The sequence below is a fragment of the Engraulis encrasicolus genome, chromosome 2 (assembly GCF_034702125.1).
Source record: "Engraulis encrasicolus isolate BLACKSEA-1 chromosome 2, IST_EnEncr_1.0, whole genome shotgun sequence".
NCBI classification, from domain to species: Eukaryota; Metazoa; Chordata; class Actinopteri; order Clupeiformes; family Engraulidae; genus Engraulis; species Engraulis encrasicolus.
This window is the reverse complement of record NC_085858.1, coordinates 10544048-10565892: the sequence shown is the minus strand read 5'-3', so window position 1 is coordinate 10565892 and position 21845 is coordinate 10544048. Positions and strand designations below refer to the sequence as shown.

Here is a 21845-nt window from a genome sequence, read left to right as displayed (position 1 = left end):
TACAGATGGATCCTACACATGTGCAGCACATGCACAGTACATGTGCGTGCAGGTGTGCTTTTGTTCCTGTTCATGTGTCTGTTTCGTGTACACTTCGACAGTTCACATCTTTGCCAGCATATGGTGTGCCTGTCTGCATTGTACGTCTGCAGGGGCATCGTTCAGGGGGATGAAGTATGACTGAGCCACCAGGGCCCCATGTATATAGGGGGCCCACACACAATCTGGTTTATGAAGCTATATGGCTCGGGGGTCCATTGGAGCTGATTGTACTAGGGGCCCAAAATGTGTTGCTACGCCCCTGTATGTCTGTGTATGTCTGAGGTGTTCAAACGTAGCAGGGGGGTGAGGTGATGTCTCACCTTCTCATCCACCCACTCTCACCCAGGCTACCCTGACCTATGCTTCCTTCATCATTATTCTGTGCCACCTGTGATGCCTTATCCCCTTGGAGACCAACACCTCTAGTGGGAACAGCAACAGGAATGACCAAAGAGCCTGGCCCATGACACACGAAGGCCAAGAATCAGGATTGGAACTGTGTGTGTGTGTGTGTGTGTGTGTGTGTGTGTGTGTGTGTGTGTGTGTGTGTGTGTGTGTGTGTGTGTGTGTGTGTGTGTGTGTGTGTGTGTGTGTGTGTGTGTGTGTGTGTGTGTGTGTGTGTGTGTGTGTGTGTGTGTGCGTGCACGGGTGCAAGTGGGTACGTGTTCTGACCGCCTGCTGAGATAGAAGCAGCACACTGTTTTAGGGTTCATTTGCTGTGTGTGTGGCCCCATGTTGGGAGTGGAATCATTTGTTTGTGTCCAGTCCATCTGATAATGGAGGAGTCTGCTGTTTGTGTCAAGCATCAAAGTGAAGCCAGTGCTTCCAAGATGAAACTACCCCACACACTTAGCCTAGGCTACACACACACATACACTTACACACACACACACATACACATACGCTCACACACACACACTACCTCACTCCCACCAACCCAGCCAGCTACCCAACAAGATGCCATGATTTAACTATGGGATGCCGGATGTTGGGTGTCACATTGGATTATTTAGAGTCCCTGGTCCTCTCGTCCTGCCCTCCCATGGCTCAGTCTCCAGGCTGCGGCCAGGAGCGCGATGCCCGTCAGAGTCTCTCCGACCAGGGACAGGCAGGCCAGTGCCAGCGACCAGCCGAAGCGGATGTCCACGTGTTCCAGCAGGGCTTTGGAGCCGCCCTGGCTCTGCGCCAGGAGTAGCCGTACAGCCTCCCGGTAGCCCGCGGTGGAGTAGGCCACATACGTGCACACACCGCTCAAGGTCGTCATGGCTACAGCAGGCAGCACAAACAAAAAAAACAGACAGACAAATAAAAACAGACGCAGACAATGGGATAGAACATGATGGTCAGATTTTTACGCAGCATTCCGCGCATAGTTAGCATAACAGCTTGAATTTTTCTGGTTTACATTTCGTCTTTCTCCTTTTCACTTGTAAACACAGAAATATATATAATAGAGAGAGAGAGAGAGAGAGAGAGAGAGAGAGAGAGAGAGAGAGAGAGAGAGAGAGAGAGAGAGAGAGAAAGACATACTATCATGTGTAATAAAATAATTGTTTTATTTGCATACGGCATGGGAGAGATTGAGAAAAAACAAACAGGCGTTCTGAGGCAATGAACTAGATTTGAAATAAAAATAAAAGACTTTAATGTTGTGCTTACATGAAAAAAACCTTATTTGTGCAAAATGTCTTTAATAGTAGGCCTAGATTGTTTGGCAACACTTTGTAGTGATGGTCCCTTAAAACCTTTATGACAACTTTGCAAATAATCAATTAATTATCATCACAGCATTTAGATATGTTTTTTAAATGAGTAAGAAATACTAACGCAGCAGATACAAAACAGCCGTAGCACTCCTGGAAGTTTGTTCTCCAAAGGGCCAAAGAGATGAAATCATGTGTCTGGCAGGCAAACACATGAAGAGCTCTTTTCCAAAACGCTATATCCACCATTTTTGACTTTTTGCATTTTAATATTACTATTGACTGTTAAGAATGTATCTATGTAAGAATGTAAGAATCTATGTGTGAATTCTTGCCATTCAAATGTTTTGAGAACATACTTTTAAACCTCTATAAAAATGCATTTTTCAATGCATTTCAATTTCCCAACATTCTATAAAATGGATATATCTCATTTTGGAAAAGAGCTCTTCACATATCAAACAAATATCCAACAGGAGCCGATCTCCACTCTGCTGTTTGCAGCTATAGGTTGGTCTTAGTCATTTACAAACCTTTGTACATGTTTTGTTTTATACACCCAGTCACCGGCCACTTTATTTGGCTCACCTATCCAACTGCTCATTAATGCAAGTTTCTAATCAAGTCAATCACATGCTGGAAGTGGAACAATCAATTGAACTCTACTTTCATGGCCCTGGGTCTACCTATAAAGTGGCCAGGGAGTGTAATTAGTTCATTAACCCAGTGATGCCTAAAGCACTTGCAAAAAAAAGGCTGCTGAATGCCTAAGCCCTTTTTTAAGAAAAGTTGCCCTCAGCCTATAAAACCTAAATATCTCAGCCTCTGAAGCACATGAAACATGCCATAAGTTGCATTTAAACGCTAAGACCCTGATTTACACGCTAAGACCCTTGCATTACAATGTGCTCATTCAGCTCTAACATACCAAGATTTTTAATCAAATTGTCTTCAATCTCATGAGCCTGAATGTTGCGTCATGCAGCTCCAGGCGCCAGGGCCAATGTTGCGCAATGAAACATCCAGAATCAATGGGTTAATAGGCTACATTTTAATAAAGTGTTAAAGTTTTTCAAGGGATTATTCTTAAGATTTTCTCTGAATAGTGATAGTGAAATAGTGAAATAGTGATACATGAAAAGACCAAAAGGAGAAAACCCAGGAGTCTCTATTGACAAGTGTCTATGTAGGGTTGTCAGACCTTACTTAAAGTTCTTCTAAGTGAATTAAGTTTTTCCAAGCGTCACCTTGGCAAGATCATGCTTCAGATTTGGTCCCTAATGGTCTCTCAAATTTCATTGGCACAGTGGAGTGTATTTTCTCTTAGATGAGCCTTTGGATCTGAGATGAGCCTATTGAGACTGATTTAAATTCAGTCCACCTGGTGGGCTGAAGGACTCTTTATCCTTGTATTTGGTGGGGAGCCCAACCATATTCTTTTCTTTATGCTACGGGCTTGAAAACTGTGGCCCTCAGATGCCAAGACCATCTCAGACGTGGGCAAACTCAGGCCCGGGGGCCACATGCGGCCCGCTCGGACATTTCATGCGGCCCTCAGAGCCTTTCCAAGAAAAAAAATGCAGATTCATATGGTCACTCATTCTTAAATGGGCTGCCTAAAACAAGGGTCTTGGAAACCTAATATTACGAAAGTCTACATCTAGATACCATTAGCAGGAATGTCATAACTGACAACGTTGTAATTATGTTGGCATACACCATTTCTTGTTATTGGCACGGGCAAGTTGCCTACGACATCCGGCCCTTTGGTCAACTTTCTAGACCCAATGCGGCCCTTAGGCCAAAATAATTGCCCACTAGCCATTAGGCTACATGTGTGTTTTTATGTAGTAGCTACACAGCACTACCCAGGTTTGTACTCCTCAGTGGTGATAAGTCAGGTCCAACTCTATTTTGCAGAGTCCGGGGTGCTCTGAAGCACCCTTGTTTAAGCCTAAGGCATCTAAGGCCACTCAGAGGTGCATCTTGTCACCGGGCTATAGGCAGGCAGCCGATTGGGGCCCTCAAGCTCCTGAATGGTGAATAACAGCTCACACTTCGCTATAATAGTAGCACATTTCTTTCAAATCTTAACTCCTTTGAAATTTCTCTTGGGGCCCCGCTGAACATAGAGAGTTGCCTCTGACCCCACTGACTGTGAACTGTACATTGCAGATAATACCTGTAAGCCTGTTCAGATGAAGACATAGGTACTGTTTATACATACATGGATATTCTGACAAACGAACATTTTTCTTCTCTACGCTTAGCAAAATATTTTCGTTCACATCAAAGGCAAATGCGCATAAATATTCTGTTGAGAGCTGTCATAAATACGTGTACGAGTGCCATTCAAGTCTCCGTTTATCGCTGTTTATATACAAACGCTAACCGGAGTTTTTTTTTTAAATCTCCACTTTTACCAGAGTTTTTTTAAAGCTTCGTTTATAGAGGGAAAACCTCAGTTTGTTTATGAACGAAAGGCACAACCGAAGGGTAAGGTCTGCATATATCAAAATACCCGGGTATGTATAAACACCGCCATAGGCCTATGCAAAGTGTGTAATGAGGCCTCCAGGAAGAAAATACAATAGAGCAAAGCTAGACAGTCTAACAAATCTTGACCCTCTGCATGATATGACACATCAGTCTGGTGGTCAGTCTGAGTGGTTGGATTAAGGCAAGAATATTCCCAGACCTGCTTATGATTCAATGCAGTTTCACTCCACTGAAGCGTGTTAATATTGGTTGATATATTTGTTCAGAAAATGGTGCTTGCCGAATATATTGTGGTGGGACCTAAAAGTGCACTGCTCTTGTCCCTGACATTTGAGGTTTGGCACTTCAGCGTCTGCATCCTAATTTAAAGGAGCACACTGCGGTGGCCAGATGCAACTATGCTGCTGAAAGGAACCATGCTGCCTATTGCCATTTTTGAACTTTTCATGAGTATTTACTAAAAAATAAACCAATATTTACAAGTATGACCAAAGTACAGTAAATTCTGCAGATAAAAATGTGTATTTCCGGAAATTCAAAATGGTGGACGTGGAGAAGATCCACCTTTTCATGCATGAAAAGTGCAATTTTCCTAGTCATAATGAAAACTTAAATAGAACCAAAGATTTTCTTAGTTCTAACAATAGACCGTCTCTGATAGAACAGCTACAAAATATTACACAGTGCACCTTTCAGTGAGAGCTGTGTGTTCACCCCGCATAGTGTAATGAAGAAGGGAAAAAATGCTGCCCGAAACGTCACATTAAAATAAGAAAAACGGGAGCTCAGTGTTTTAGACTTTATTCTTGTTTTCATATAAACAAAGTGTCCATTCTTCTCTAGAGGAGCCCTTCACTTCCTGAGGACGAATAGTACTTTTAGATACCCATATAGCCTATTTTACGAGTCAGTGGGCACTTATCTCCATTACCTGCCTCACGTCCTATTCTCGTAAGGAGGTGCTTAAGGAGGCTACACCACTATCAGGCAGACATCTGGATACTCAAGTGTCTTTGCTGCTTTCTAGGCTAGGGCTCACTTGGAAAAGAGGCAATTGCCTCAATGTGACCTCCCTAGTAAATAAAGGAGAAATAAATAAAATATAAGACTCCTCACACACATTTTATTGAAGTTTAGTTTTCCTCCGTTCTTTTTATCCTCGTACAGTTCCTTTCAGCATCCCTGTTGTTTGAATCGTAGGCCTATTCATGTCTTAAATAAGCCTCAATACGGTATGATATTGAAAAAAAAATTCTCTTCAATTTTGTTTCTCATCTCTTGGTTGCCAAATAACAGAGACTGCAGCAAACATGAAATAAATGGTGAGGGGGACTCTAAAACATTGCAGACCACTCAGAAAATGGCCTTAATGTTCAAAAAAGTGGAGTTCTCATTTAAGCTTCCTTTTGATCACTTTTCTAAGGGAGTGGCCTAGCTCCATACGGACTAACATTAGATTATAGAACCTAGACTTCGATGCCCTTTCAATTTTTTATCTTTTTTTAAAGCAGGGAGACAGACAACACTTCTTCACAGTCCATGTGCAGGACAAAATAAGAGAGTGAAGAGAAAAAAGAAAAACAACTAGAAATGCATTCTCACAGAAAATGCTGGAAGCGGGCTTGCCTTTTGGGGCAGAGATGAAACAAAGTACTATTGAGAAAACAAAGCTAAAAGAAATCTTGGGAAAAACTCCATCCACCCAGTCAGAAGTTATGGGCCAAACAATTCAGCCATCTTGGATTCAGCCATCTTGAAAGTGTTGTAGCTCTGCGTTTTGGGGATATACTAAATGACATACATGTTATTTTAAGTTGGCTAAGGAACACTGCATATGATATAATTTTGAAAATCAACATGGCTTCGAGCGGGATTAGAACTCACAACCTCCATATCTGTAATCCAACCCCTTTGCCATTGATATTAAATGACATACAATACATGATATTTGAAGTTGGCTAAGGAACACTGCATATGATATCATTTTGAAAATCAACATGCTTCGACTGGGGTTCGAACCTCCAACCCCCATATCCCTAATTCAGCACATTTGCCATTCATACTAAATGACATACATGGCATTTTAAGTTGGCCAAGGAACACTGCATATGATATAATTTTGAAAGTCAACATGGCTTTGACTGGGATTCGAACCCCCAACCTCCATATCTGTAATCCAGCACATTTGCCATGCATACTAAATGACATACATGGCATTTTAAGTTGGCCAAGGAACACTGCATATGATGTAATTTTGAAAATCAACATGGCTTTGACTGGGTTTCGAACCCTCAACCTCAATATCTGTAATTCAGCACATTTGCCATCCATACTAAATGATATACATGGCATTTTAAGTCGGCCAAGGAACGCTGCATATGATATAATTTAGAAAATCAACATGGCCTCAGGTGGGTTTCGAACCCTCAACCTCCATATCTCTAATGCAGCGGCATGCATTACCACTAAGCCAAGCAGCTAATTGCCATGCATAGTCCAGCAAGACTATATTACATTGCATTGCAGAGCTCAACAATAGACTTCTAGAATGCTTGCTCGCACCTGCTCGTTAAGAAATGGAATCTTGAGACAGTGACAGTTGAAATGGAATCCTTCACTGGCTGCACCTGTTTGTGATTGACTGAAAGACAGTTAGTATTGAGCCTTTAACAGGGAGAAAAATGAGAATGAGTTTTTTGTCTTTACAACATCGTTGTAAAAAAACTAAAAGGAGTTGGCAAGTGTCCTTTTCACAGATCGGAGTCATGCTTGTGATCTCTCTCACTCTAACAGTCTTTGAATGAAGTTTATAGGTTAAAATTTTTCAGCACAAATGGACCTCCGTGTGGGACATGCGCTGATCTCTTGAAAAAATGCACTTTTCGAAAGAATGGGATTCTCCATAGAGCCAGGCCTGTTTTTTTTACAAACCTGCCATTTAAAAAGTATTGGGAGTTGGGAGATGAAACTTTCACAATTTGGAGACATCCCATAGAGCTCGCTAACAACGCGTCAAATAAACTTCTAGGTGAAAGTGTTGATGTTTTATGACCGAAAAAGCCTCCTACACTCTAATCTCTAGAGTGGCGGAACTTTGGTTCATGAAGGTTCCACCATAGTTTTTTTTCAATGGAGACCCAGGCTTTAACAAAATCGCCAAAAACGGGAAAACGACAAGAGACACGGAGAAGCCTATAACGAGACGCGATCTCCAAGCCGAGCCGGTCGTTTTAGTGTTTGAACGGTGTCTCTATCTCGAAAGGCCTAGGAGGAGATCCATTTTCTATTTTTACTGTCCCCCTGCACAAGACCAATAATAAAAACAGGAAGAAACAGGACTTAGAGATTACTATAAACGGGCCTTGCTCTGCAAGAGCTCTGCTCTTGCTCCGCAAGCCCGCTTAATAAACGGGCCTTGCTCTGCAAGAGCTCTGCTCTTGCTCCGCAAGCCCGCTTAATAAACGGGCCTTGCTCTGCAAGAGCTCTGCTCTTGCTCCGCAAGCCCGCTTAATAATAAAAAAAGATGGAGCAGTGAAATCGATTCCCATCAGATGCAGGCAACCTGTGAGTGACCTCCACTTTCACACTTTTCTCTAAAACAGTTGCACTAAAGGAAAATCAATAACTGACCTCAAGTCAAGACTGTTGAATCTGAGGAAGGACAGACAGAGACGCCTGGCATCAAGAAAAAAGTGGGCTCAGACACAAGTTCAGATTAACCCGTTAAGACAAGGTGTTATACATTTGCTGTTACAAGAATGGCAATGACCAAGTCATAGTGCATTACTAAAGGCCCTGTTTTATGTCATAGTATTGCACGTAGTACTACAGTGTATGGTAGTTAACGTTTCAATGTCTATATACAGCATGCCACTTGAGATACGGTGTGCATTAAGGGGTTACAAACAACAGAAAGAAACCCTGCCACAGACGTGACCTGGATAAAAATTTGATACTGGATAGAGCAGCTGCTCAGTGAAGCCATGTTGTGAGGAAAAAAAATGTTTTTTATTTCCACTTTCCTATCACTCCTGCCCCAGACGCCAACGTGTGCTGTGTGAGGATAAGAAGTCTCTTGACATCTCAACCTGCTTCTTGACTGGCATTATGGTTCTGGGCCTCGGGCCAACTGCACTGACGCCCTTCTGAATCAAACACAATAGGCGTCACCGCCTTAAGTGCTTGTGAAAGAAGGTTATCAGACCAGAGCACTCTCGGTAGACAAAAGACTTCCTTGAATATCAATGTTGTAAAAGTTAACTTTTGTGTGTTAAATAAACTGCCTTCAGCCCAAGTGAATGATGAAGTCTGAAAACCATTTATTCATTTTCTTGTAGGGGAGGTCGTTTCTGAACTATTAAAAAATACCTTGATGGAAAGCTGGTTTCACGACGTGATGGATCTGTAAACAAACTACACTCTTGTTATCAAACTTCATCTATTAATAATGTCTTGTGCTCGTTGCCTCCCCACTCTGACCATCTGATCAATAGCAAGAGGTGTACAGATTTCAGCAGCATGGAGGAGAACACTGGTCATATACTTCCACTGCTCACCTGGCTGGGTTGGGAAACACACCTGTCATGGGGAACCTAAACATGCCAACTTGACCAGAGAGAATACGGGACGTCTCTGCCACAACCGCTTCCCCTCACTTCATGTCAGCTATTGTTATGTGCTAGTTATAAATTAACTTGGCTTGCCTTAGCTTTACTTGAGATGCTGATGTAAACACTCTGGGTTGTAATAAAACCTGCAAGTTGACTCTATTCTTACCACCAAACATGAGCAGGGAGGCAGTGACCAGCAGGAGGCGATGTGCTCGCGCCAGCAGGCCGATGACTCCCAGCACACTGCTCACCACCATGATCATCACGCTCAGCGGCAGCAGCAGCAGGAACGCGGCTCGCAGGTCTGTAGGGGGTGGGCATGGGGTGAGCGGACGATTTGGGGGATTGTGAAGGTGTTGTGGGGGGAGGGGGAGGTGGAAGATGTGGGGTATTGGGTTTAGGGGAGTTAGTGGAATGTGTTGAAGGGGTGGTAGCAGCGGTGGAAGATTTGGTGGGGTGGGGAGTTGAAGGTGTTGCAGAGGGGTGGGGGATTGGGATGTTGTGTGCGTTATGGTGGAATGTAGAGTTGTGGGGAGTTGAGATGTTTGTGTTAAGGGCATGGGTGTGTGGGGGGGATGGTTGTTTTGGGGGTTTATGATGAAATGTGGGGTGAGATGTCAAGTGTGAGACAGACACAGACAGGAAGGAGCAAAGGTGTTTGTGAACATGGGGAGAATGCCATTATCCTGACTCCTGTCCTCAACCTGTGATTGTGGCCTCCTGCTTCGCTGATGCCCCGTCTCCATGGAAAAGATAATTGAATTTCCCTGCTGCCAGCCGAGCCACAACAACCTTTGGGGAACTTTTCCCCATTTAACATCCCGATTGCAAATTGCACTTTTGTGAGATATTGAATGGAACTTTTGTCATCAGTGTCATCATGACGCCACAAGCATGAAGGAGGACCGACGTTAGGATAATGGGATGACCCCATGGCGATCTGTTATGTGCTTGTCATTGGGCTTCTTTGAGGCGTATGCAGTCCTTTTGCACTGCAAACAAAAGGCCTCCATCATTGTTTACGAGGTGATTTGCTCTGTGCTGATGTTCTGCTGAGACAGGGGCTTGTTAGCCAGGGGTGGACAAACTGAATTGACAATATTAAAGTCCTTCCAGATATTATTTTATATTCTATATTCTTCTGCCTGTGCTACTGAAACAGGCAATTTCACTAATTAGCTGGGGAAAATGCAATATTTAACGCGGTCAAAGATGTCAGTGCAGGGCTCAGAAAGTATGACAACCATGCCACACATTTGATCCACCTGGCAGTTCCCAGCGGGTCATCATGGCCAACGGAGACAGGCAGATCAGATACACCATAATGTGAGGGGAAATCTGGCAAAGTTGTCACTTTCCAAACTCAGGACAATTGACACATCTGAATATGTATTCCAGGATGTTAGTCATCCACCCCAGGCATAATTTGATATGTATGGTATATCAATTTGATTCACTCCTTCCTCCCACTGCCCTCTCACAGCAGGGGAGGACAAGGCTGGGCAGGGCAATGCCAATGACACAAACATGTCAGGACCAAAGCTGACAGTCCCCCACCCGAGACTGCAGCACTTTCAGCATGAAACATCAACTCTAGAGATGTATTGTGCTGCTGCACCAGAGAATTGAATGGGGAACGGTCCACAGGTCTTTGTTGGGGAAAAGATTCATAGTGTGCAGACAAACACAGACAAGCTGTGTATCAGTGACGCATTGTGTCTCAAAGGAAAGGGTATTGTGTGTGTGTGTGTGTGTGTGTGTGTGTGTGTGTGTGTGTGTGTGTGTGTGTGTGTGTGTGTGTGAGAGAGAGAGAGAGGAGAGAGAGAGAGAGAGAGGAGAGAGAGAGAAGAGAGAGGGAGAGAGAGAGAGAGAGAGAGAGAGAGAGAGAGAGAGGGAGAGAGAGAGAGAGAGTGAGACCAAACAACTTGACAAGAAAAAATCTAAGCAGAGAGGCAGAGACAAAGCGAATGAAAAAGAGAGACATTTCTTCTGCCTATACCAATATATTTCTATTCATATACAGTGAGTCCAATATGTATTTGATCCCTTGCTGATTTTGTTGGTTTGCCTACTAACAAAGACATGATCAGTCAATAAATGTTATGATAATATGTATTCTAATATGGAGAGACAGAATATCAAAAAGAAAATCCAGAAATTAACTGAAGAGAATATATATTAATTTATTTCCATTTCATCGAGCAAAATAAGTATTTGATCCCCTGCCAACTGATTACAGTTCTGGGCTCACAGACCAGATGGTCACTTCCGATCAACTTGTCATCTGAATTAAAGACACCTGTACATACTAACATGCATAAAAGACACATTGAATCAGCAGAATCAGTCCATAGTATGAGTGAATCAGTCACACTCCAACCTCACCAGCATGGGAAAGACCAAAGAGTGGTCAAATGATATCAGGGACACGATTTTAGACCTGAACAAATATTAAATGGGCTGCAAAGCCACAAGAAAGAGACTGAGTATTAATGACCCAGCTGTTGATGCATTTCTTCCAAAATGTGAGGAATACAACATGATTATCCATCAGCCTGTCTGGGGTTCTATTTTGACCTTTGACCAAAAGATTTGACCTTTTGTAGGGATTTGATAATCATGAGAACAGAAAGAAACCACCCTAGAGCTGTACGGGATGAACTAGGCAATGATATCAAAGCTACTGGGACCAAAATCACTGAGAAAACTACTGGTAGCACTTAATGCCACATAGGTTTAAAATCATGTAGTGCACACATGGTACCTCTACTTCAGAAGGAACCTGTGCAGTCCCACTTGAGGTTTGCCAACGGACATCAGACTGGTTTAGGATATGATAAGGAGGTGCTGTAGTCAGGTGAAACCAAAATCAAGCTGTTTGGCATTATCACAATTCAATGTGTTTTGAGAAAGAGTACTGCTGTCTATGATCCCAAGAACACCCTCCTCACCATCATGCATGAAAGTGATATCATTATGGTTTGAGGGTGTTTGTCTGGCCAAGGCACAGGACAACTTCACATTGTCAACGAATGGATGGAGGGAGACATGTAATGTGCAATCCTGAGTGCAAACGTCCTTCCCTCCACCACTACACTGAAGGGTGGACCATTTTTGGATCTCCCAACATGACAATAATACACAACATACAGTCAAAGCAACGAAGGAGTGGCTCAATAAGAAGCATATTAAAGTAGTGAAGTGGCCTAGACAGTCTCCAAATATTAACCCTATAGTAATTCTATGGAGAGAACTGAACCTCCTATTTACCAAGCTACATCCACAAACTATTCATGTTTTAGAGATAATGTGCAAAGAAAAATGCACTACTATATGCACAAACATTGTCATCAACTAAAAGAAGCATCTGACCTCAGTGCTAGACAACTAGGACTTTGCCACAAAGCACTTTATCTTCTTTAGCTAGAGGGGTCAAATACTTATTTGCCTAAATTAAATACAAATAAATTAAAATATATTATTTTAAGTTATTCTCTGGAATTTCTTTTTGATATTCTATCTCTCCATGTTTGAATACATATTATCATAAATTTATAGACTGATCATGTCTTTATTAGTGGGCAAACCGGCAAAATCAGCAAGGGATCAAATACATATTGGACTCACTGTATATCAATAGAAGGAAAATAAATGTTTGAGGGGAGAACATATTGAGAGAGAGAGAGAGAGAGAGAGAGAGAGAGAGAGAGAGAGAGAGAGAGAGAGAGAGAGAGAGAGAGAGAGAGAGAGAGAGAGAGAGAGAGAATAGGAAATGTCAACAAAAATCAAATTTCCTCTGAGAATCTTCAATGTGCTAAGAGGATCTCCTAAAAGTGCTCTGAGCAGCCTTGCAATATTCCACTAGATGATGGCACGCACGCGCACACACACACACACACACACACACACACACACACACACACACACACACACACACACACACACACACACACACACACACACACACACACACACACACACACACACACACACTTGAAGTGAGAGAACATGATTCAGCACCATGGACAGTCACCCTTCACTATGTATGTTGGCTGCACGCAGTAAGTAAGGAAGTATTGAAAAAGAACTTGAAAAAAGGAGAACTTGAAAAAGGCTGTTGGCCGGAACATTGTTTCATTAAACGAATTCACTTTTCTGTCTCCATAGAGTGCGAGACGTAAAGCAGGATATCTTTTGCTGTCCCTTTCCCTTTTCCTCTATTCTTTACATTGTCTAATTTCTTGCTCCTATGTCACATTTACTTAGCCCGATAAACAAGCCTAAGAGATTGGATGTGCAATTTAGTCTGGCCCAGATTAATAGGACATCCGAAAATTGTTGAATAACTCGTCTTTCAAACCGTGCCTGTGCCTATAGGCCAACGCTCTGACCAATCTGCGCCATCTTTCTCGTTGATGTGCTTTCCCAGCTTTGCGAGCTTTGTCGTCACTCCCTCAAAACCCCGCCCGCTTTGATTCAAAACAAATCTCTGCGTTGTGATTGGTTTGCCAGATTCAGGGCAATGTGTTCAAAATGTTCAACCGTCCAAGGCCAGACCACTCGCAGGCAAAAACAATCGCCGTCCAGTGGGTGGCGCTGGTTTACTAGGTTAACATTTCCTTTCACTTTTTATCCCTTCACTCCCTTTTATCTGCATTTTATAGCAGCATGGATGGTCACTGTATCACACGCACGCACGCACGCACGCACGCACGCACGCACGCACGCACGCACGCACGCACGCACGCGCACACACACACACACACACACACACACACACACACACACACACACACACACGCACGCGCACGCACACACACACGACGCACGCACGCACACATTTTAACTACTTTTGCATTTTGCTACTTTTTATGTCTGCAATTCATAATATGTACAAAAGGACATAAATATTACAGACACAACAATGCTTAGTCGTGATCCAAAGTCAGGGTCTCAAAGTAATAGCACACACACACATGCACACACGCACATACACAATCACATAACCAGACAATAGCATACATGCGTTCCTCCCCCTCTCCCCCTCTCTCCCTCTCTCCGCGCCAGGGTTGTTATGGGTAGGGCTTCTCTGCTCTGCGGTGCTGAAGCAGGCACTGTCAGGCAGCTATCTCACAGATATCACTATATGCTCTCTTAATATACGGTATTCTATATGTCCTCTATTTGTGAGTCAGACTCTGAAAAACAATGAAGCAGCCTGTCCTTTTACTTATTCATGTACAACCTTCTTTTTATTCTTTAGTATTTCACAATAGATTCTTTCTTGTTTGTAATTAACATTTTCTTGTCTTTGTCATTCTTTCTATCCCCCTTGCTGTGCGTTTTATCTGCAACCTTCACGGATGTTCACTCAGCTGTATCACACAAACACATGCCTGCATGCAAATACACACAACCAGACAATAGCACAATCTCTCTCTCTCTCTCTCTCTCTCTCTCTCTCTCTCTCTCTCTCTCTCTCTCTCTCTCTCTCTCTCTCTCTCTCTCTCTCTCTCTCTCTCTCTCTCTCTCTCTCTCTCTCTCTCTCTCTCTCTCTCTGGGCTGGGGCTCCTCAGCTCTGCCTGTCAGGCAGCCATCCCACAGGCGAGTGTTAAGAGCTTTACCTTGTCTGACTCCTGAGAGGCAAACCCTCAGGGCAGCGGAGGTGCTCCATCTCACCTTTGGCTCAGTGAGATACTGGTCCTCAGCTATGTTGTCTGCACTTCTGACCTTGGGTATTATTGAGTGGACTTACTGGAAACAAACACCTGAACTATTGTATCTCCCTCATAGAAAAGCCAACTGAAATTATGTAACTTACAATGTCCAAATTTAGTTGTCATGCTATGTGTTGTGCAGTACAAGTGTGTGAATTGAGGTATTGTTCTATGTTTTATGAATCCTAAAGCTTAAGTTCCCTTTGCTGCAATATAGGCCTCAGTCATTTGAAATTTCAAACATATTTACTGCAAAATCACTTGCATTTTCTTTACAGTCATTTGTGAAAGTTCGGGATAAATTCTGTCATATTGCCCGTCACTACAACAAGAAAAGTCCTTGAACACAACGCAGCCCTCTAAAACAATAGTCTCATAATTTGAACTTCAGCTTGGGCATCATCTTTACCACATGATGAAAGGCACCATTGAAGTGCCTTCTCCCTAGGCCTACCTGAATCCTCTCCGACACGGAAATCCCACTTGAAAACTCTCCCTGACACAAAAGCACACCTGGGCTCTCTCACAAAGCCCACTGGAATACGCTATCAGACACAATGCCTCAGTGCCTTAGTATATCTATAGCACCCACATAGCTCCCAAGTACCTGAGGTGTTGAGAAAAATGCCCTTCTCTTATTTTTGACTCAAAATGTGTTGCACCTTTCACTTTTTTGAATGCTATATAGGCCTACTGTATAGGCAGACCACAAAAGCTTCACTTACAAGAATAACATATCCAATTTTGCAACAATTTGTCTCTATTTCCAATGACTTGTCTTTTATTCTCAGGATGTAAAGTAGACCATCTATAATCTTCTAAGAGCCAATCAGTTGGAAGTCAGTATAGCACAGCCTTAATGAGTTCTTTGAGTCTTTCAGATAATAGACCACAAATGTGTTTCTTCTTCTCTTGCCCGAGGAAAGCCATTTCCACAACCCTAATTTGTATGCCCATATAGGCTACACTTTATGTCCTCTATATGTAAATTAAGCTCTGTGATAAAAAATAAACCCCTCAATCTTCTCTGTGTCATTTTTAATTTGTCTCCATTTCAACTCTCCATTTCCATAGCTCTCGAGCGCAACCTGTTCAGATATGTTACAACACATAGGCCTACAGCTAATGACTTCTGCCTATATCCAATCAATTGATTACATGACTCTCGTATTGTGTGTGAGGTGCTTCAGTCTCCTGCTCTCTCATTCATAAAACCAAGATGGAGCACTTGTAAGACACACTTGACTTAAAACTGGAAAGGGAAAATTCTGTAATGCATGCACTTTAGGGGAGCAGAAAACCATTTGCCATAGGCTGTTAATCATGGATGGTATATATTCCTTATCTCCACATGTGGGTTGTCATTGTGGAAAATCAGGAAGCCCAGCACAATATTTCCTGGCAATATCAATACAACCAATTTAATTAGCTCTTAGGGGCCTTAGAGACTGAGCCTGTATGGCCATCCTGTAGGGCACTCGCCTGCCATGCGGCTGACCCGGGTTCGATTCCCGGCCCACGTCCTTTGCCGACCCCTCCCCATCTCTATCCCACTCATTTCCTGTCCTACTCTTCACTGTCCTGTAAGTAATAAAGTTGACCCCCCCCCCAAAAAAATTTTTTTTTAAAGAAAATGATTCCTTTCGCAGCTAACACGAGATATCCCTCATGCCTCACCTGGTGCAAGGGGAGCCAAGAATGAGCAGTACAAGGATGGCACCATGCTTAGTCATTGAGGAACATGGGGGTGGAGCTGGTTGTTCACGCCATCAAACTGGCAACCATCAAGCTACAAGCCTGACAAGCACTAGTGCTTCATTAGGGCCACTGTGCCCACTTACTGATTTGGAAGGAAACATGGTACTCCTTAGCCTGGCTCTCACGCAGACCCTTCGTGCTTCGTGCATCTTCGTTAAACTTTGTGAGCTCAGTAACAACCATCGCGTGAGAACCAGGTTAGGTACTCCTTGGGAGATGAGCCATTTCATTGGGTAAGACATTTTGGACATTGCGAAATGCAAATAACAGGCTTATACTGTTGCTCAGCGTGCTTCCCAGTTCCCACACACAAGAAGTGGGTCATAATTGGATCGGAACAATAGGTCATCTATGTCTGTAATATGCCAACGCGCTGTTTAGATAGATAGATTATTTATTGCTCTTTTGGGAAATCATTCTGTGCCATTTTCAGTGCATCTGATACAATACAAAACACAATAGTCAAACATAGCACCCAACCGCTTCAGGACAAAAAGACAGGTTAACAAAAAAACTTAAATACAGTACAATGATAAAGTGCAGTTATTTAGAGCAAATTGTTGTCAGTCAATTGTGAGCTGTTTCAATAATTTATAGTGTTTTTGACAGGTGAGAAAATGAGAAACTTTGCCGCTTTGAAAACGAACATTAGGCCAAATTTAAAATGTATACAGCGTATTAGGTAATGATTACACATTATTAATTAATCAATGATTAAACATTTTGAAAATTTGTTTTTTCTAATCTATTTATGTGTAGTGGAAAGTGCGCACATCCAGCAAAAAAGCATCAGCAGGTGCCAAATCAAAAAACTGTCACATGTAGGAGCAGGAAAGGATCTGCACACTGCTTGCAAAAGTCTTAATTTATTAGGAGCAACGTTTCGATCAAAGATGCCTGAGGAAGATCTATGATCGAAACGATGCTACAAATAAATTAAGTCTTTTGCAAGCAGTGTGCAGATCCTTTCCCGCTCCTACATAATCTATTTATGTGAAAACACAACATGTGGAACTCCATTGTTACAGATGGGGTTTAGACCTCTAAACAGGATATTTTTTTAAAACCAGTTTTGAAATGTGCATTCTAAAACTCCAAAAACAATGAGAAGCCAAAAATATCCATATCAACCGATTCTTAGATTAGATACATTGGTCAGCTATGTCTGCAAAGATTCTCATTCATCCAGGTCATGTCACCCAAAGAGTTCTGTCATTTCACTCATTCAAGGAGCTTCTCTCTCTCTCTCTCTCTCTCTCTCTCTCTCTCTCTCTCTCTCTCTCTCTCTCTCTCTCTCTCTCTCTCTCTCTCTCTCTCTCTCTCTCTCTCATCTTCAGTGTTCTGTGCTGTTGTTATACACACGAGTGAGTATGAGTGTCGAGGGATTTAATCCTTTCAGAAAAATTGCAATACTTTCAAAGACACCAAGCTGTGGGTAAGCGGCAAGGCAGATGGCCTGTTTATGCAGTGGCAGGGCCAGCCCTGACAGCTTGAGAAATATTTCTCTGAGGTATTTTTAATCCAAATTCACAAAGGTATTTGTTGATAAATACTTTCAGACAATGGGCATTACAGACAGCATACCACATTCCAGACACAGTTGGTCATTTACATATTACTAATACCAGCACATTTTAGAATTCTGAGTAGAATTCGAAATTCCTAATAGCCATTCCAGTTGCGTCGACATCTACTGTGTCCACAATAAATAAGCTTTGAGCAGACTTCCCATGTCACATTTAGAAGTGTGGTGAGCTGTTTTAACTTTTTTTTCATTGGTTTAACATGTTGTATAATCACACTCTGGCTTAATAGCATAACATACGCTTCCATCTTGCAAGAGGACATTAGATGAAACAGTTTTTCACAAATTAGTTTTCAAAGACAACATAGAGAAACACCTCAGCATGCATTTTAATATCAGAGTACTTACTGATGATATGCATCTGGGAAAGTGTGAGGTTTCCAGCACTTTTAAAGGGATTCACCAAAGGTCTGCACTGGCTTTCATCTGGGGAAAAGGATCATGACTCTATTCAGACATGACTTTATTTCAATATATGACTTTGACGACGTACAGACACAAAAACCTTTCATTTCACTTCAAAAGAATGCAAAAATCTTCCAGTTGTTTCACATTCTAGCCAAATGCCTCATTCAGTGAAAAAAACAACAACTTCCAGATGAACACATTTGGATGAAAGCTGAAACATCCTCAAGTCCTCCATTCCTGTTTGACAAAACTTTTGACAAAATATACAGTACACAGTAGGGTTTTTGAATTTATTGCTGAGACTTGCAATGTTTATGTTTTTTTTGTATATTATGTATTGTGTATTTGTATATGCATATCTATTATTTATTGTGTATTTGCTTATGGTGCTGGGCACCTTCATTTCCTTCGTGACTAATAAAACTCTAATCTACTTAGGAAATCAAAGAAAGTAAAAGGCCTACTCACAGTGACACACTCTCCAGAGTCCGGTGTGTGAGCTCTGGCTCGCTGAAAAGTTGTGGCTGTGCTCGGAGACGTTGATGATGTACCAATAATCCGTGCCGATGGCCACCAGGAGACAGACGAAGCTGAGGAGCCCCAGCACCACCATGAACCTGCTCAGGCACCTGAGGGAGAGACGCGTGGCCAGACGCTGGCCCCTGCTCCTGCTCCTGCTCCCCACCTCGGAGTGGGAGAGAGTGGAGGAGTGGGAAGTACTGAGCATCGCTGTGTGTGCTGCACTGAGCAGAGCAGGACAGAGCAGAGCTGCGCTGGACTGTGATGTGCTGTGCTGAGTTGCGCTCCTTCAGGCACGCACCAGACTAGCAACAGTGTGGTCTGGTGAGAGCGATGGGTCGTTATGAGCGTGGCAGTACTTATTGTGGCCAGAAGATGGCAATGGGTTGCATTCCTCGATATTGATGAATGGGGAATATGCTCTCTCTCTCTCTCTCTCTCTCTCTCTCTCTCTCTCTCTCTCTCTCTCTCTCTCTCTCTCTCTGGCTCTATCTGTCCCTTGATCCTTCTTGCTCACTATATGAAATTGCTCACTATATGAACAATGTTCTCTAACTCATGCACAGCCAGCCAGCCAGCCAGCCAGCCAGCCAGACACACACACACACACACACACACGCACACACACACACACACACACACACACACACACACACACACACACACACACACACACACACACACACACACACACACACACACACGCACACAGGGAGAGCCACAGACTGTACTCCTACTCTCCTAACAATACATTTGTCCACTAAATAGTGTATACTCAATTCAGTATGGATGACTCAAATGTAATAAACCAACATTATTCTGCTGACATAACCGGAAATCATCAGGAAAACACACACACACACACACACACACACACGCACGCACGCGCACACACACACACACACACACACACACACGCACACACGTACACACACACAGAGCCTTTCAATCCAATGCTCAAGAGGATGTTCAATGTTCAGTCATGGAAACATACTGTATTACACTTGGAATCTTTGAAACTAACATTTTAGAATATTGCAATAAAAATATAGAACAATACTGCATATAACAGACAACTGACAATCACAATGTTATAATAATTGACCATAACATCCACTGTTATTTTAAGATCGCTTTTGGGAAAACATTGCCCAAAAAGAACACTAACTCCTTTTAAGGATCTGTAACAGCCTGGCCATACGTAAGCATCCACTCAATTCTCAATTAATCCAAGGGCGGTATAAGACCAGGCTAGATGCAGTGTGTACTGTAGGTGGCCAGGGCTGGACTGGCCATCTGGCATAACGGGCATTTCCCGGTAGGCCCCACACCCTCGTAGGCCAATATTTTCAGAAATGTACAAAAAACGGTGGGTGAGTTCTGCGTCGCTAATTATAAGGGGCCCCTTTAAGCCAAAAAGTGGCCGGGCCCTATTCCTCCCCCAGTTCAGCCCTGTATGTGACACAGACTTCTGTGCACCACCACCCCTTTCTACCCGGAACTCTACACCACACTGCATGTTCTCTGCCTTTGATCTCAAAAGCGTACATATAAGAGGCAAATGTCACTGATAGCTTGTCACCATGACAACTCTGAAAATGTGCTGTGCTGTTCCAGCAATGCAGTGATTTGACATGTGACATATGTGACCCTATAACAAACAGATAAGCATGTAGGTGGAGGATATTCATTTGCATTGAAATTGAAACCAATACTGTATAATTCCTGGAATTGATCTTATTTTACACCTCCCCCTGAATGAAATAATCAAATTTTATCTTTCTCCTGCACTTCCAGCCGCAAATTCTACCTCCAAGCTATCAATTATCATTGAATCTTATTGGGTCCATCTAGCAGTGATTCTCAACCTTTTTTGAACAAACATGCCATTGACCTAATCATAAGTCTGTGAAAAGTCAAGCAAATTGTGATGCAGTGGTAACTGGTAGAGGAGCTGTTTGGCAACCAGAAGGTTGCAGGTTCAAACCCTGCTCTGCCCGACCCCATCAATGTGTCCTTGAGCAAGATACTTAAACCCAAGTTGCTCCTGCTAGCAGCGTTGTACCCTGCATGGCAGCCAACACCACCCGTGTGTGAATGAGAGTGTGAATGGGTGAATGTGAGGCATAGGCCTACAATGTAAAGCGCTTTGAGTGCTCGACGGAGTAAATGCAGTCCATTTACCATGTCATAATCATTCAGGTTATATATCACAGAGCAGTAAAATTGTGTGGTGACCTGTAGGTTATAGCTTTCTGTGTACTGGCCTTGTCTATATGTTACAATGATCTGTGTTTTTGCTATTTACTATGGTGTATCGTCTGTTGCATGCTTTTAAATACTTTGTTACAACAATTCCCTTTTTGGAGGCAAATACAGTACATCGGACCTGACTTGACATGACTTTCAGTCAAAACCTCTGTGGTGTAGGCCATGTTGCGCAATACATGATTAAGATCATTCATATATTTCCAGGAGAGCAGGCTTCAGAATATAGCCCATGACCTTTAAATTACCAGGAGGCTATTCTTTGCCGAATTTGATATCTGTCTGTTAATGAAGGACCTTTATCCCTTTATTCACATGCAATCAGAAGACAGACCATGCACACAGTAAAAGAGCAGACAGGTCTCTGGCCATACACTATGACCTTTCAAAGAATTTCAAATGCCTATTGATTTTCATCACTAATCTGTTATTTTCAGATTCACTTTGACTAGGAATATATCAGGCTTTGTCAATGTGTCCCAATATTCCAAACCATTACAGGCTGATTGGCACTATGGAAAAGCTTTACAGGCAGTAGGAATATTACAAAGCCTGGAAAAAGTCTTACAAGATGTAGGCCTACGGATAGAGGCTTGCAAAATTACAGGATTTTTCAGGATAACAGGATAATTCATTAGAGTTCAACATTGGAGTTGGCAGAAAAACATATTGTAGTACAGAGATGTAGTGTACTATAAAGGGGAAAGTAATGTACAAAACTATTCACATGTAAAGA

The 21845-nt window shown here is 42.6% G+C and overlaps 1 protein-coding gene across 1 annotated transcript; it reads right to left on the bottom strand.

Annotated features, from left to right (window-relative positions):
- Nucleotides 1-1051: 1051 nt before the first annotated feature.
- LOC134443553 (transmembrane protein 114) lies at nucleotides 1052-21276 on the bottom strand. The gene is made up of 5 exons (XM_063193300.1): nucleotides 21236-21276; nucleotides 18791-18996; nucleotides 18263-18340; nucleotides 9021-9158; nucleotides 1052-1308 (listed from the first exon to the last, which is right to left on the bottom strand). The coding sequence occupies exons 1-5, from the start codon at nucleotides 21274-21276 to the stop codon at nucleotides 1052-1054; spliced, it is 720 nt and encodes a 239-aa protein (XP_063049370.1).
- Between the last annotated feature and the right edge of the window lie 569 nt (nucleotides 21277-21845).

Coding starts and splice junctions, on each gene's coding strand:
- LOC134443553 (XM_063193300.1), bottom strand. CDS start 21,276: ATGGCCTACACCACAGAGGTTTTGACTGAAAGTCATGTCAA. Junction 18,341..18,790: donor ACTCTGGAGAGTGTGTCACT/GTGAGTAGGCCT, acceptor CCTTTTCCCCAG/ATGAAAGCCAGTGCAGACCT. Junction 1,309..9,020: donor CTCCCTGCTCATGTTTGGTG/GTAAGAATAGAG, acceptor TGCCTGCTGTAG/CCATGACGACCTTGAGCGGT.